Here is a 17,024-nt window from a genome sequence, read left to right on the forward strand (position 1 = left end):
CAAAAAGGGAATATGAGGAGCATATAGCAAAAAAACATAAAGACCAACAATAAAACTTCCTTCAAATACATTAGAAGCAGGAAACCAGCCAGGAAGGCAGTGGGGCCCTTGGATGACCAAGGGGTAAAAGGAGTATTGAAGGATGATAGGGAAATGGCTGAGAAGCTGAATGCATTTTTTGCCTCTGCCTTCACTGTGGAAGATGAGAAGTGCTTGCCTACTCCAGAACTGCTGATTTCGGGAGGAGTGTTGAAAGACCTGAGTTAGATTGAGGTGATGAGAGAGGAGGTCCTACGACTGATAGACAACTTAAAAACTAATAAATCACCAGGCCCAGATGACATACATCTGAGAGTTCTGAAAGAACTCAAATGTGAACTTGTGGATCTCCTGACAAAAATATGTAATCTTTCATTAAAATCTGCCTCCATTCCAGAGGACTGGGAGGTAGCTAATGTCACTCCCATCTTTAAAAAGGGTTCCAGAGGAGATCCGGGAAATTACAGGCCAGTCAGTCTGATGTCAATACCGGGTAAGTTGGTGGAAACTGTTATTAAGGAAAGAATTAGTAGGCGCATTGATGAACAAAAACTATTGAGGAAGACTCAGCATGGGTTCTGTAAGGAAAGATCTTGTCTCACTAACCTGTTAGTGTTCTTTGAGGGGGTGAACAAACATGTGGACAAGGGGGACCCAATAGATATTGTTTACCTTGACTTCCAGAAAGCTTTTGATAAAGTTACTCATCAAAGGCTCCTAAGTAAGCTCAATAGTCATGGGATAAAAGGGCATGTCCTCTTGTGGATCAAAAACTGGCTAATTAATAGGAAACAGAGAGTGAGTATAAATGGGAAATTTTCTCAGTGGAGGGTGGTAAGCAGTGGAGTACCACAGGGCTCAGTACTCGGTCCGATGCTTTTTAACTTGTTCATTAATGATTTGGAGTTGGGAGTAAACAGTGAAGTGGCTAAATTTGCAGATGACACCAAGTTGTTCTGGGTGGTGAGAACCAGGGAGGATTGTGAGGCACTCTAAAGAGGATGGGCAAGTGGGCATCAACGTGGCAAATGGGGTTCAGTGTGGCCAAGTGCAAAGTGATGCACATTGGGGTCAAAAATCCTAACTATAAATACATGTTGATGGGGTCTGAACTGGCAGAGACTGACCGACTTGGAGTCGTAGTAGATAACTCAATGAAAATGCCGAGACAGTGTGTGACTGCAATGAAAAAGGCCAACGCTATGCTCGGGATTATTAGAAGAGTACTGAAAACAAATCAGCCGGTATCATAATTCCCTTGTATAAATCGATGGTGTGACCTCATTTGGAGTACTGTGTACAGTTCTGGTCACCGCGCTTCAAAAAGGATATTATAGCACTGGGAAAAGTGCAGAAAAGGGCAACTAGAATGATAAAAGGGTTGGAGCACGTTCCCTGTGAAGAAAGGTTAAAGTGCTTGGGGCTTTTTAGCTTGGAGAAACAACGGCTGAGAGGTGACATGATCGAGGTTTATAAGATTATGCATGGGATAGAGCACGTTGAGAAAGAAGTACTTTTCTCCCTTTCTCACAATACAAGAACTCATGGGCACTCAATGAAATTTCTGCACAGTCAGGTTAGAACAAATAAAAGGAAGTACTTCTTCACCCAAAGAGTGATTAACACATGGAATTCACTGCTGCAGTAAGTGGTGGCAGCTACAAGCATGGACGGCTTCAAGAGGGAATTAGATAACCATATGGAGCAGAGGTCCATCAGTGGCTATCAACCACAAGGTGTAGATAGGAACTCTCAGTCTGGGGCAAGTGATGCACTGTATTCTTGGTGCTTGGCGGGGAAGCATTGGGAGGGCTTCTAGTGTCCTGGCCCCACTGCTGGACCCTCCTGATGGCACCTGGTATTTTTGGCCACTGTGTGACAGAGTGTTTGACTGGATGGGCCACTGGCCTGATCCAACATTGGCTTCTCTTATGTTCTTAGGAGTTGAAATATGTTTAACAATTAAATTTTTTCCATGTGTGTATAAGTTTGGTTTCATTTTAAATCTGACCAAATATTAGATGTAGTATTCATAACATTTTTATATTGAATTTTGATGTTACTTGTAGTGTAAGAATAAACCTTGCACCTCAGGATATCAAAAACCTTTTAAAAAGTATCCTAAGTTGTACATAACACTTAATTCTTTGTTATAAGGATTACTTCCTTTAGAAATGTGCATACCTGTATTCTGTCCAAGTTTTCTCCTGCCTTCCAGTGTGGAGAGAAGACTGTAATTCAAATGCTAATTGGGTACATTTTTAAACAAGTTTGAAAAGTTTTTGTAGCTCAGCTTTCTGCCACTTACCTACCAATGCTGTAAGCCCGCAAGCCTGCTATGGTGTTTTTATGGACTGTGTTATACTGTACCTGATGAAGTGTGCCAACAACGAACTGTGCCTGAAGCCGACATGCTGAGAGCGCCCGGTGAGGATACATACCAAAGACTGTGTTCCTGCAATGGTTGTTATTCCTAAGGGGTTCCCGTGTCTAGCAGATGCCATTTCAGACCAAGCACATGGTCACAGAAAGCACAAGACTCCATTTCAAACCAGCTACATACTCACCTACCTCCAGGGCCCCCCCTCCCCCTCGCACCAACGAAGCTGCATGTACTCACAAAGAGCCAGTATTCATCCCGGCCGCATGGACATGAGTCATCCATCTGCATACTAATACCCCTAGCCCAGGTGTCTTGATTGAGTTAGCAACTAGATCTCAAATTGCCCGCCAGCCCCTTGGCCCACCCAGAGGAATACAGTATCCAATCACAGACCCTTTGGCTATGACAGAACACTGTGTCATAGGGGAGGTCCCCTGGACCCAGCTCCTCCTCTAGACCCCTTTGATATAATCAAAAACGTACCCACAGTTCGCTCTCTTATGTCTCTGACTCTCTACCCCCATCACACTCTAACGACATCCTCTGTAAAACCTGCTTTTCCTCTTAAGCCCAGCTTGCTATCTCAAACCCTTCCCATCCCTCTTTACGTTCTAGTAGTGCACAGCTAGAACTTCTTGGCACGTGGTCTGAGCTGGTCTGAGTCCATTCGCTATTCTTTTCCAATTTTCTCCCCATCCTTACCCCTTCGCTTGAGGTTTGGAGCCACGCAGTTGCAGCTAGGTAATTATACCCCAGAGCATCAACCACCATAACTGTGTTGTAATATTCTACCTTTATTTTCTTAGTTCTTGTGTGCTGTGATTGTTGTATGTTATTGTGTGAAGTGTGCCAGTTTCCAAAAACAAGCTACAGGCTTGCATTGTTTCTGAAAGCCATTCTGAAAGCAACAGAATATGAAGATGCAAACATGTACCCACTGAAAACTCTTCAGAATGGAGCAATAGCTTCTTTGTTGGCTGAAGACTGTCATATCATTGCTTCTCTTGGCTGAGCACTCTTTTCATTTCATGGTGGGGGGAAACTCCAGTTCCCTTTGGAATCCATTCAGTTTTTCTGAGCATTCCCTGGAAAATTATACAAGAAATCCTTGAGTCTTCCACATTTACATTTTTAAGAAAGCTCAGGGGAAATAATTCCTTTGAGGAGAAAGACAGCTACCTATCCTTAAAATATCAGAAGCAAGTGCTCAGTAGATAAAGCTAGGTCTTTACTGGAAATGATATTCCTGAGTAAAGAAGTATCATTTCCTGGTGATGGACATAGGATTTGTAATTTGTTATTTCTTCTGCCTATCCATTGAGTCCATTGGCATTCATTGGAGTACAGAAGAACCCAAGGTCTTCCAGTACATGAACACACCCTTTACCCATGCTCACTTGCCTTTTACCAAAAATTATCTTGGCCATAAGTGTAGTAGTGGGGCACCTTGTGATGAAGAGGGCTGGTGTTGAGGACAAATATCTCCATACGGCTTAAGAATGGTCCCACAGTGACATCTTGGATGCCAGGATCCTGGGAAACATAGTAAGGACTGCAAAGACAATATTGTGCAGAAGTTTTAATGCCCTAAGAACTGTGGTGACAGCTTTCTTGAGTGTAATAGAAGCAGCAGCCCTGTCCATGTGACCCCTACCATGTGTTAGAGTGGGGAAGAGAAAAGCAATTGCAGTAGCAGGAAGTCTAGAATCATTCCCATTATTAGCCAGGGCCAGACTTGGGGAGTCTTCAGATGTAGCTCATAATAGGCTGAGGAAATCTGAAATGGAGAAATTAGCATCTGACCCCCCCTTTTTCCTCCAAAATTTGCTGCATTCAGTACATAGAATTCCCTTGATTGTGGCCTTGGCACTTCACAATATCTAATTTCAGTGCTTTCTTCCCCTAAGACTAATTATATTTAATATTAAGATGTATTGCTGAGAGGGCCTATTGAAAAATTGCCTTAAATCTTAATACTTAGCCTTTGATTACCGTGTATGTTTATTTCATGAAAAATGTCAACCTTTGCATCATCTCATAAGCTGATGACCTAGAGGGTCCCAATTATTAGCTGCAGTGCTATATATTTTTCTTATTAGCAAACCAAATAAAAATATTTAAGTTTAAGCAGCATCAAAATCTTTACTTGCAAGACTGTTTCTAGATTGTTCTGTTATGTGATCACATAACGGATTTTTTTAACATCATAAATCTTGAATATATTTTCCTTTTTTAACTTTGGGAAACTTCAACAACTCCCTTCGAGTGTAATGTACTTCAATTTTTGTAGCCTAATAATTATTTTATAAATATCAGAAGTGCAGTGCACTTAATTCTTTAGCTGAAGGCATTATATTCCGTTTCTGTACAGTGCTTCAAGCTTGCTCCATTTAATCATTTTAAAAGCTTAGTTGGTGTAAATTGAATTTAACACTGTAGTTGCAAGGATGTTATGTAAAAAGTCCAAAAAGAGTGCTTCTGGCTCCGGCTCATATCAATCTTAAACTCTCTAGCACCCTCTGTTGTAACATTTAGGCAATATCAGGTGTATTTCTCTTTAAGTAGTGGATAGCTATCAAATTTATCAAAGCATGTTAAACACTGATCCTTCAGCTTTGTATTTTGCATAATTTACCAAAATTTAAATGGACTTAATTAGCAGATTTTTTTTTTATTCTTGAATTTTTCATCTTGAAGTCATATTCTTATATTAGTGCTTCCTTCAACTTAAGATCTTTTGGTTTGCTGTAGTTTTATATTTTTTAAAAGAGATTAATTCTGTTTTGTGTGGGGTTCATTTTACAGAGATACTCAAAACATTGTAGATTTCATCTGTGGTGTGTTGAAGTACAAATTGTAAGCCTGGCAATCGTCAGACTATAGTGCTTCAAAATAGAAGGAACTTGAAATCGTCCATGCTAAAATTAAGAATTTATAACTGTATGGAACAGATGTTTTCATAAACATTTGCTATAATTAATTTCAACTAGGGGATTGGCAGAACAAAGCAGTTGCTCCCTCCTCTAAACTTAATGCCTTTTCCCCACACAGCGAACTCAGAAAATTTTTAATATTGTTAATGAAATAAATTGACTTCTCTGTTTGGATTTCACAGTGAGAAAGAAAAGCTTAATTTGTATTATATTCTTGCCTTTGACACAATGGAGAAATGTTAAATTCAGAAGAGCATTCAATAAACAGAGGAATTAAGAATCTTCAATAAGCTTTTTTTTACATTCAAAACTCTGTTTGTCAAGGGTTTCTTAACTACAACATTAGTTTCCTGTTTGGCTGTTAGTATAATCTTAGTATAATGTAAAGAATTAAATTTTACATATTGGAATTTGTGTAGTGTTATTGTATATTTACATTTTGTATATGTAGAATCAATATATATTTTCAATAATTGTGTGTGAAAAATTATTTAGACTAAAATCTGTCTCTGTTCCTATAATTATTGCTGATTTCTGGAGTAAAAGAATAATCAATTTTTTCTAATAATATGGCTTATCTCTTTCTCTGGGTAGTTAACTAAATTTCTATCCTGCCTTATGTTCCTCAAGTTTGTTTCAAGAGCTTGGATTCAAGAACAGTATATTTTAGTAACCCATTGGACTTCTGTGTCACTACTCAGAGGGAAAGTACCCACTGAACAGAATTTGCTGCACCATCTTGGGTACCGATTTATTTTCCTTGCTATTCCTGCACTTTGTATAAAAATACCGCTTAATTGAGAGAACATTTTTAAAAGTTTTAAAATAAGCACAGCCTAATTGTTCTACACCTGAAAGCTCCAGTGCAGCTGCAAGAAATTTTGAGCAAACCAGTATTCTTGACTGATCTGTCATCTTCAAAGTGTGCAAAGAAAAATAGGTAGCTGTCATTAAAATTACATTTCAGCTTTCAATAACCATTTAATGAGTAGTGTAATTATATAAGTATGGTACCTCAAGTACTTCACTCAATAATTAAAAATAATCTCATCTTTAAAGTGAAAGCTCTAATTATTATTTGACTTAACCCGGACCACTGTTATGATCTCCAGTGGCATCTCGGAGTGTTTTGAAGGTATAAATTAAAACTGAATAAATCATTAAATTATTAAGCTTTAAATATGCGAAAATAGAAGTATGTGGTATTTAAAAACCATGCTGTCGCAACTTCATAATGTAAGCAACTTCTGTATTTCCTTTCCTAAAATCACAAATTATGCACTTTTAAAATAATATATCTTCATATATGATTGCTATCAAGCATCAACCATGAAAATATAATTTAATACCATTCTAGTTCCTTAGCAGTAATATGTCTTTTAATTTTTGGTTTGTGGAAAACAGACTATTGAGACAGAAAATGTTTATCCTTCTATGCAAAATCTGTTTTTCAGTCTGAACAACTCTGTACCGCTGTGTAGGTTTAAGAAGAATATGTCTACATTATATATTCATTGGTGCCTAGCTAGATAAATGTATATTGTTCCTTTCTTTATACAGTCCCATCCCTAAACACAGGACTGTGTGGAGAAATGTACTGAGTATATCACGTTTACTCTATGGTAATCTCTCTGATTGTAGCACCTCCAAGCAACTGCCACTGCAGTTGGCAAAATCATTCCAAAGTAAATATATCCACTGTCATTATATATATGTGCACAGTCCTGTTTCAGATGGCCAAGATTGCATAGGGAAAAGGAGATTCTTTTTATTGTGTTAACTATAGAGCAGCAGTTTCCTACCCAGGCCTACTTAGCTTCTGAGTTGGCCAACCAGAACATAGGTGACTATTAAATAGGAGAGCCAATCTAATCACTAGTTAACGGGACAATACCCTGTATCCTTTGTATGTAATAAGCCTGTCTCAGGTATTTAACAGAGAATATCATGCTACCAAATTCTGTTTCTGGATCAGATTTCCCCATTCCCCATACTGGCCATTGTATTCCTGGCAAAAAATTGCCATTTGCTTTCTTATTAGGTGGCGGTGGGATTCAGTATTGTACTGTTCTTTACAGTTCAAGATGAAAGGAAAATAGATAGGGACATCTAACATTTCAAACTTGTGGCTTTTGTTTGAGTAGCACAAAAAATACCCCAATAAATGTTGGAATATACAAGCTCTATAGTGTACCTACATGAAGAAGATCAGAAGCATAACCTATAGGGGAGAGTTGAAGGACTGCTATTTTTCATAGCTAGATTAGGGACTTCCCACAATTTCAGATTATGTCCTTCCTGTCTCCTGATTGGCTGTTTGGAGACTTCCTGCTCCAACTGAGCCCTCCCCCTTCATTCTTGTCTCTCACAGCAGTCAGTCAGTTAGTTAAGCCTTTCTCCCTTTCCTCCGTTCTATCAAAGTTTATTTCTTCTTTAACAAACCAAGTTATTTTCTTTAAACTGTTGGTGCCCTGTTCCTCTACATGTTTAAACTCCGCCAACAATAAACAGCCTTGCCTTTATGATCTAAGTGACCTGTGGCCAACTCATGTATACAGATCTTGGTGACCCAAAAGCAGCTGTATCAACTGACTCCACTGAAAAGATTTGTGCCTGAGAAGATAGGCAGTGAAATAAAAGTCCTCTGTGTGATGTGTTGTCTGTAGCTTGTTTATACATGCAAATTGCCATAATTCTGCATTCTTCAAATGATGGACATGCATGTTTAAACTTGCTCCTAGAAGCACTGAACTTTCCACAATTCAGATTTAGAATTCTTCTACTTGCATCAACTTTGTTTATCATAATAAGATATTATAATCAAGAACATCAAGTAAGGCTCATCTTTCCAGTTGGGCCGAATCCAAAGAACTAAAAGAACACTAGAAGGTTACTTCTGTGCATAAAGTTTTACAGTGCCTAGTGCCCAAACAATGCAGTTAAAGTATATGGTTGGTTATACAAGTGTCTATATTGCTAGATGCAGTTTTTTCCCTTTCCCTTCAGTAGGTTTTTCACACTGAGTAAACTGAACTTTGCCGTAAAATATGCTTCCAGACCCAGTGGCCTTCCATGACATAGTGTAAAAGTCTAATATTTTACATCCCAATTTCTTACTAATCCCAACTAATATGTGGTCTTGTTTGTCTTCCTAGATGTGTCAAATGAAAATGGAAGTATTCATCACATTTCAGATTCTGATGGAACTTTTCTTTCCTACAGGTGAGTATTTCTTGAGTTCTGTGGCTGAATTGCTTTTCTCAATTTTACATTGTTAGAATAGGAATATGATGATTTTAAAAAATATGTATTGTACAATTTAATTTTGTATTTATTGTTTGGTGAAATTTTTGTGAGAAATGAATGGAAAGTGATTTTACAACAGCTCATGTTTTGAAACCACAGAAACAGATCCTGAAGATCCCTCATTTGTTATGAAATCATAGTGACCTCTTTATGAAGGAAGAGTTTTGCCTGAACTTATGAGAGGCCTTAATGGCAAAGATCCCAACTCATAATGATATAAAACCAAGGCTATCAATATCTGATTTAAACAGTGAATAATAGTCCATCTAAATTTATTGTCGAATAGTTAAACCAGGTCAGGAAATAAAGAACTGAATAGACTTAATTGAGCATTGCTTGAGTATATTTTTGAGACTGTTTATACTGGAAGACAGCTAAAAACAAGACTAACTTCTCCCTTTGTAGTCTGATAATATGCAATTACCATATACTTGTACATTCTTGCTAAACAAAAATGTTGTGAGATATATGGAAAAGTATGCAATCAGGGGATAGGACAAGCAAGGGCAAAAGAAAATGATAATTGATAATGCCTTGTCATTTGGTACTTTTTTTGGGGGGGGGAATGTCAGAATGGAGTTTTGGAACCTCTTCAACAACATTATTTTTAAAATGTTTAAAAGTTCATGAGTTCTCAGCATACAGACTGAAACTTCATTTCCCTCTTGAGAGTTCCGGCACCTCTTTTTTAAAAAAAAAAAGCAAAAAAAAAAAAAAAAAAAAAAAGCCCTGATTGTTACTGTGAAGTTTGCCAAAACTCTTTGAAATCTGTGATAGTCATATTCTGTGGAAAGATGTAGTGATTATCCTGAGACAGGATGTAGTGATTATGGGAGAATTTCAACTATCCAGATGTTTGCTGGAAATCTAACTATGCTAGACATGGGGCATCCCGCAAATTCTTGAATAGTCTTGCGGACAACTTCATCTCTCTGAAGGTGGAGGTGGGAACCAGAGGATCTGCTATCCTGGATTTAATCCTAACTAACAGGGAAGAACTGGTTGATGAAATGAATGTTGTGGGATCCTTGGGGAATAGTGACCATGTCTGCTTGGAATTTGACATAGAGAAGGATGTGAAACTAGGACATAGCAGGACTCATATCCTGGACTTCAGGAATGCTGATTTCAAAAAACTCAGAGAAATATTAGGTAGGATCCCATGGCTGAAAATGCTGAGGGGGAAATCTGCACCGGAAGATGGGAAATGCTGAAAAATGAAGTGCTTAAGGTACAATCGCAAACTGTCCCAGTGAGAAAGAAAGGTGGGAGACGGGTAATGAAGCCGAGGTGGCTGAACAAGGAACTCTCTGAAGAGCTGAAACTAAAAAGGGAAATGTACAGGAAATGGAAGGAGGGACAAATTATTGAGGGTGAGTACAAGAAGCAGGCTTGAATCTGTAGGGATGGTGTCAGAAAAGCTAAAGCGCAGATGGAGCTGAGGCTTGCTAGGGATGCTAAAAATAACAAGAAAGGTCTCTATGCCTATGTTCAGACCAAAAAGAAGAACAGGGATGGGGTAAGGTCATTGCTAGGGGAAGACGATCAAGGGATGAAGACAAAGCAGAATTACTTAACTCTCACTTTGCATCGGTCATTAACCATAAGGCAAGCTGTATACAAACTGAAGAATGCAGGACATATGAAGGAAGGAGGAACTGCCAGTCCAGAGTAAGTAAGGAGTTGGTTAGAGAGCATCTAGCTGCCTTAAATAATTTCAAATCTCCAGGGCCGGATGGCTTGCATCCCAGGGTGCTAAAAGAAATTGAAGATGTTATTTCAGAGCCTCTGGCTCTAATCTTTGAGATTTCCTGGGGTACTGGTGTTGTGCTGGAAGACTGGAGAAGAGTGAATGTTGTCCCGATCTTCAAGAAGGGGAAAAAGACGGACCCAGGAAATTAGAGGCCTGTCAGTTTGACATCAATAACTGGAAAAATTCTAGAGCAGATTATTAAATGCTCTGTCTGTGAGCACCTTGAATGGAATGATTTAATTGGTAGTAGCCAGCATGAGTTTATCAAGAATAAGTCATGTCAGACCAACCTTATCTCCTTTTTTGACAGAGTTACTAAAATGGTTGACTTTGGCAATGCTGTGGACATAGTGTATCTAGATTTCAGTAAAGCATTCAACAAAGTTTCTCATGATATCCTTGAGGATAAGCTGGTTAAATCTGGGCTGCATGGTGCAACCGTTGGATGGATTCATGGTTGGTTGAAAAAGCGTACCCAATGAGTGCTCGTAAATGGCTCTGCATCTACGTGGAGGGAAGTCTCGAGTGGAGTGCCGCAGGGCTCGGTCCTGGGCCCGGTGTTGTTCAATGTTTTTATCAATGACCTGGAGGAAGACATAGAGGGGATGCTTATCAAATTTGCAGATGACATGAAGCTGGACGGGATTGCTAATTCTGAAGAATAGAGTCAGGATTCAAAATGATCTAGATAGGCTGGAACAGTGGGCTGAGACAAATAAAATGACTTTCAATAGAGATAAGTGCAAAGTCCTACACTTAGGTATAAAAAAATCAAAGGCACAGATATAGAATGGGAGGGACTTGGCTTGACAGCAGCTCATGTGAAAGGGATCTAGGTATTCTGATTGATCACAAGCTAAACATGAGCCTGCAGTGCGATGTGACTGCAAAGAAAGCTAATGCAATCTTAGGATGCATTAACAGAAGCATTGTGTCCAGATCATGGGAGGTGGTAGTCCCAATCTATTCTGCTATGGTCAGGCCTCACCTGGAGTACTGTGTCCAGTTTTGGGCACCACATTTTAGAAAGGATATTGACAAGCTCAAGCGTGTCCAGAAGAGGGCAACCAAGATTGTGAGAGGGTTGGAATCCAAGTCTTATGAGGAAAGGCTGAAAGAGTTGGGTATGTTTAGCCTGGGAAAGAGAAGGCTTAGAGGGGACATGATTGCAGTCTTCAAATATTTGAAGGGCTGTGATGTAGAAGATGGAGTAGATCTATTCTCTCTTGCTCCGGATTGCAAGACTAGATCTAATGGGTGGAAATTACAAGGGAGTCAATACTGGCTAAATATCAGGAGAAACTTCCTAACTGTAAAAGTGATTGAGCAGTGGAACAGACTGCCTTGGGATATGGTGGATGCTCCTTCGCTGGATGTTTTCAAGCGGAGGCTGGACAACCATCTTTCAGGTATGTTGTAGGGCTATCTTTCGGCTATGCTTCTGCAGAGTGCAGGGGTTGGACTAGATGACCTGCAAGGTCCCTTCCAACTATAACAAACAAACGAACCAAAAAGCCACAGCTTGTTGTTCAGTCACACAGTTGAGTCCGACTGTTCGTGACCCCATGGACCACATCCAGCTATGTATAGATAAAGAAAGATCTGCAGATGGTAAGTGATATCCTGCAAGGTCCCTGTGCTTACTAGTCACAGGCGTGTGGTGCTATGAGCTGAGTAATTTTGGCCTGGGCAAGGATCCTTGGCAGTATGCACAGAGCACAACTCACTTCTTTCATCTGATAGGCAGAGCAGGTAGCCACATTTACCAAACAAAATCTGCAAACACTTTAATGACTCAAGACAGGGTTTAAATACCCTAAACCATCAAACTGCCTGCCATTTGGTTTTTCTGTCATTTTATTTTCCCATCAGTCCCTGCAGCATCTTGTTCTGAGGACACAAGGCGACTCCTACAGATTTTATCCCCAAGCACTCTGTAACGCTAATTGAGATTCATCCCAGCTGTATAATGTATGCAGGATCAGCCCTAGATCCAGTGGTGCCCCAGGCAAGTCCTTCCCCTTCCAATAGTTCCAACTTTTGAACACCTTTTAAATAATTTTATGTGTGTAACTCATTTCACGGTTTTGGTTCATAATCTGCAAGCATGGTTTACCCATGTCAAATAAAAAGAAAACTAGATGACAAATGAATGTTCTTTTAGAGTGGGTGTAATGCTTAATAAGCTCACCATGTCTGAATATTTTTATGGTACAAGTGATATCACAGTCACTTGTGAGTGCACTCTGATGTATGGAAAAAGAAGTACATTTTCCTGGTGTGTTTTTTTTAAAGCATTGATATAACACTGGCCACTGGCAAGTCAGTGTTGTCAGGTATTTGTATGATTTGTTTCAGCTGAAGGGCCATGGCTCCATGGCAGAGCATCTGTGTGGCATGCAGAAGGTCCCAGGTTCAGTCACCAACATTTCCAATTAAAAGATCTGGCCAGGGGTCACTTCGAGCAGGAAGTAAGAAGTAAACTCCTCCCCTCCTCCTTTCCCTTCACCTCACCCCCAAGCGGGCGAAGTGAAAGGGGGGTGGAGAGAAAGGCAATCCGGGTCAACCCTCACCCATAATAGAAGCAGCACCCGTAGCTATATGAAAGGAATTCTCTCAGTGGCCATTGTTTGTCAACCACAGCAGTATTTCCAGCCTTCAGGCATTTGTTTCTGTCAGTAAAATGTAGGGGGAAGAGAGCATGTCAGGCCTGACAGCAGCCACTGGACAACTTGACACCATGCAACTTGCATAACTCATGCAGGCCCAGCTACTTGCTACTGCTCAGCAGCCGTTGCCCCATGAAGTGTTGTGTAGTGGTTAGTGTTCTAGACAAGGATTTGGGAGACCCAGGTTTGAATGTGAGTTGGGAAATACCTGGAGACTTTGGGGGTGGAGCCTGAGCGGTGGGTGTTGCCTTCTGACACACTTCCGGTGATGCCAGGGGGTGTGGCATATGCAAATAAATTATGCAAATGAGCTCCTGCACCTCTTTTTCTACGAAATGACCCCTGCCCAAGATGTTGATGTTCAGTCTTGTCATCTCATTTTTGACCACATCCAACTTACCATAGATCTTACATTCCAGGTTCCTATGCAGTATTGTGCTTTGCAGCATCGGACTTTCTTTTCACCATTAGACACATCCGCTTCGGCGGGAGGGCGGGATAAAAATCAACTAAATAAATAAATAAATAAATAAATAAACAGTTGAGCATCCTTTCGGCTTTGGCACAGCCACTTCATTCTTTCTGAGGTTACTTTTCATTGCCCTCTGGTCTTCCCCGGTAGCATATTGGACACCTTCCGACCTGAGGGGCTCATCTTCCGGTGTCATATCTTTTAGCCTTTTTTTTTTTTTACTGTCCATGGGTTTTCTTGGCAAAGATACTAAAGTGGGTTGCCATTTCCTTCTCCAGTGGATCACATTTTGTCTGAGTTCTCCACTGTGGCCTTTCCATCCTGGGTGGCCCTCCACAGCATAGCCCTCAGCCTCATAAAATCACACAAGCCCCCTTGCCATGTCAAGGCAGCGATCTACAAGGTATAGATAGGGGCTCTGGGGCAAGTGATGCTCTGTCTTCTTGGTGCTTGGGGGGGGGTCAACAGTGGGAGGGCTTCTAATGTCCTGGCCCCACTGGTGGACCTCCTGATGGCACCTGGTATTTCTGGCCACTGTGTGACACAGTGTGTTGGAGTGGATGGGCCTTTGGCCTGATCCAACATTGGCATTTCTTATGTTCTTATGATCCATGAGAGAGAGATTTTAAGTTAGGACTTATCGTTGCAGTGTGCATCATCTTTCACTCCTACCCTGAACTTCATTTGCCACTCATCCAAAATTGGCCTTTACTATTGAAGGAATCAGTAAATACAGACTTGACATTGTGTTTTCTGCTGTCATAAAGTCAGGTGTTACAGCCCTAAGAGTATCGTAGTTACAAGATCATTTGATAGTAATTGCCCTTTTAAAATAAGTGGTAGAGAACAACTGTACTAAAATAACATTAAGCCATTATTTAAAAATCAAGTCCTTCTTTTAGTGCAGTGGCACAACTTTAATTTATTGTTACAATTAGAAAGAAAGTGAAAATGATGTAGCTAGGTCATACAGTAAATTAAGGGGGGGAGATCTTTTGCTTTTAATAGTTGGCACACCTGACATTGCTATTAAGTACTATTAGCGCATTTAAGGTGTGAAATGAATATTTTATGCTCAGTAACAAGTAACTCCAAACATAATGAGGCTAGTGGTAAATTTTCCTGCTCCAGGTTAGAAGTTTGGTTGCAAAAGGTAGATGAGATAGTTATGCAAAATAAACTAAAAGCATTATAATTTTTTAATCAAAATATATTTGGTCAGTGATCCATTACAATGTTATCAAAGACATCTTGGAAAATATATTGAGACTTTTTTCAGATAAACTATATATAAGGGAAAGTGGGAAGGAACAATGGCTACTATTTGGTGTGGTTATATAGCTTTAAATCTCATTGATTTTAATTGTGCATATATAGCTTTAAATCTCATTGATTTTATTTGTGCATAAAGTTACACATTTGATTTGGTAATACAACAGTTACTCTTGTTTTTAGTATACTAACATTTCTATTTTTTTGTAAAATGTTATTTAAAAAAATAAATAACAGATATATACATAAACATGAAATTACATAAGATACATTGCCAGTCTAAACTCCGTTATGTCCTGCCTCTCATGGGCATTGAAAACCCTTCAACAGCAACTGACAATTTTAATACTATTTCCAGTTACACAATTGCCAGTTCCATTCTTTGTATTGCTCTTGAACATAAAAGATCTACTCTATGTATATCTCTATTTTCCTGATAAGTGGTTAATTTCACTAAAGTGTAGATCCTCTTTATTTTCAACAACCAGTCTTGTAGCTTAGGGATTTTTTGTTTGTTTGTTTCCATTGTCTGGCAAAAACCATCCTGGCAGCAGTAATATGTAAGGCAACCATTTGCTGATCTCCAGGAAAGTATCCCAACATTTCTAATAAAAGTTAAAGATGATAGGGGACAGGATAGAACCTTGTGATACCCTAGCATCACCTTCTGAAATCCACCTTCCAGGTAGGACAGGAATCACTGCAGAATGGTGCCTCCAAATCCCAGCCCAGATGGGTGGTCCAGAAGGGTACTGAAAGCCACTGAAAGGTCCAGGAGAATCAACAGAGTCTCACTCCCTCTGTCCATCTTCCAACACAAGTCATTCACGAGGGCAACCAAGGCTGTTTCAGTCCCAAAACCAAACCTAAACCCAGATTAGAAGGGACCTAAACTATTTATCTTATCTAGGAAAGTTTGGAGTTGTCTAGTCACCACCTGTTCAGTCACATTGCTCAATAATGGAACAATTAAGTTCAGTCAGTCAGTCATTTATTACGGCAACAAGCCATAGAACACACATGCTTAAATATAACATTCATATAACTGAATTTAGGACAGTAAAACAAAATTCTATAAAAATACAGTTGAGCTTAATAAAGTAAAAGAAGAACATAAAACAGAGACTATTAGGCAACTATTATTATACATTTGATTGTGTATTTCGGATGCAGTAGCATGCTACCCAAAATTTTGCCACAATTTCGGTAATTGTCCGGTTCCCATCAATTAACAGTCGGTTACATTGCTCAGCACCTGATTGTCCCACCATATCTGTTATAAGAGGAGTAATATATTTGTCACGGATCTTGTTATACCAGTTACATCTGAGCATCATGTGCTCAATAGTTTCTGTCTCTCCTGAGCCGCATCGACAAAGTCTATATTCAGTGGGGATCCTTTTGAATCTGCCCTCAAGCATCGCGGAGGGGAAAGCCTCACATCTGGCTAATGTGAAGGTTTTCCTAAACTTATGAGTATCAAGCTGTGATAAATAGGACATGGGTTGCAAGTGATATTTGACAGAATCTGGGGCTCTAAAATTAGGACATCTACCGAGATCTGTCTGTCTCTCCATGTCCATCAATATTTATTTATTGAGCTCTCCTGGATCAACAATAGGCTTGTTTAAAAGTGGATACACCATAGCCTTTTTCAAGGCTGGGTGTCTGCCCCCTCTCTTAAGGAAGCATTAAGAACCCTGGCACCATCTGACCCTAACAAAGAGTCCAAGCTAGAACTGAAGCAGGAGATTTTATCTGCAAAGTGCTGAGCAAAATGGTCACAGTGGGCCACCAAACAGTCCACCGCCTCCTGAAGGCCAGATCTCAGCAGGCCTTTGACCACCCAGAACAGCTTCACTAGCTTACATGGGGCAGACACAATGGTGGTGGGAAAGTGTGGATCTTCTTCGTGGTCTCTGTGCATCACACCCTGGGAATATAGTGCGCCTGCGCCAATCAGTATTGTAGAAAGCTAAAGGAATTTTCGCACCCGCTCCCCCGTCATGTGCCAGGCTCAGAGCATATGACTAGGGGAGGGGCACGACTGTCCTGCCAGTTCTCTTCTGACTGCTGCGCTGGTAGGATCTTCTACGCCTCGGTCTGTAAAAAAGGACTTGGCTTCGGCCTTCTTCTCTCCCTTTCTAAAAATTTGTAGTTTGCTAGTTTTAGTCATAGTTTAGTTAGTTAGTTAGGA

At 39.9% G+C, this 17,024-nt stretch overlaps 1 protein-coding gene across 1 annotated transcript in view; it reads left to right on the top strand.

Annotated features, from left to right (window-relative positions):
* Positions 1-17,024, top strand: part of TBC1D5 (TBC1 domain family member 5) — a 271,575-nt gene that overhangs the window by 198,186 nt on the left and 56,365 nt on the right. The window contains exon 4 of the mRNA XM_015426945.1: positions 8,511-8,577. Coding sequence (XP_015282431.1) covers positions 8,511-8,577 — 67 coding nt within the window. The remainder of the gene's footprint in view (positions 1-8,510; positions 8,578-17,024) is intronic.

The sequence above is a fragment of the Gekko japonicus genome, unplaced genomic scaffold, assembly GCF_001447785.1.
Source record: "Gekko japonicus isolate JY-2015 unplaced genomic scaffold, Gekko_japonicus_V1.1 scaffold162, whole genome shotgun sequence".
In the NCBI taxonomy this organism is placed as follows: Eukaryota; Metazoa; Chordata; class Lepidosauria; order Squamata; family Gekkonidae; genus Gekko; species Gekko japonicus.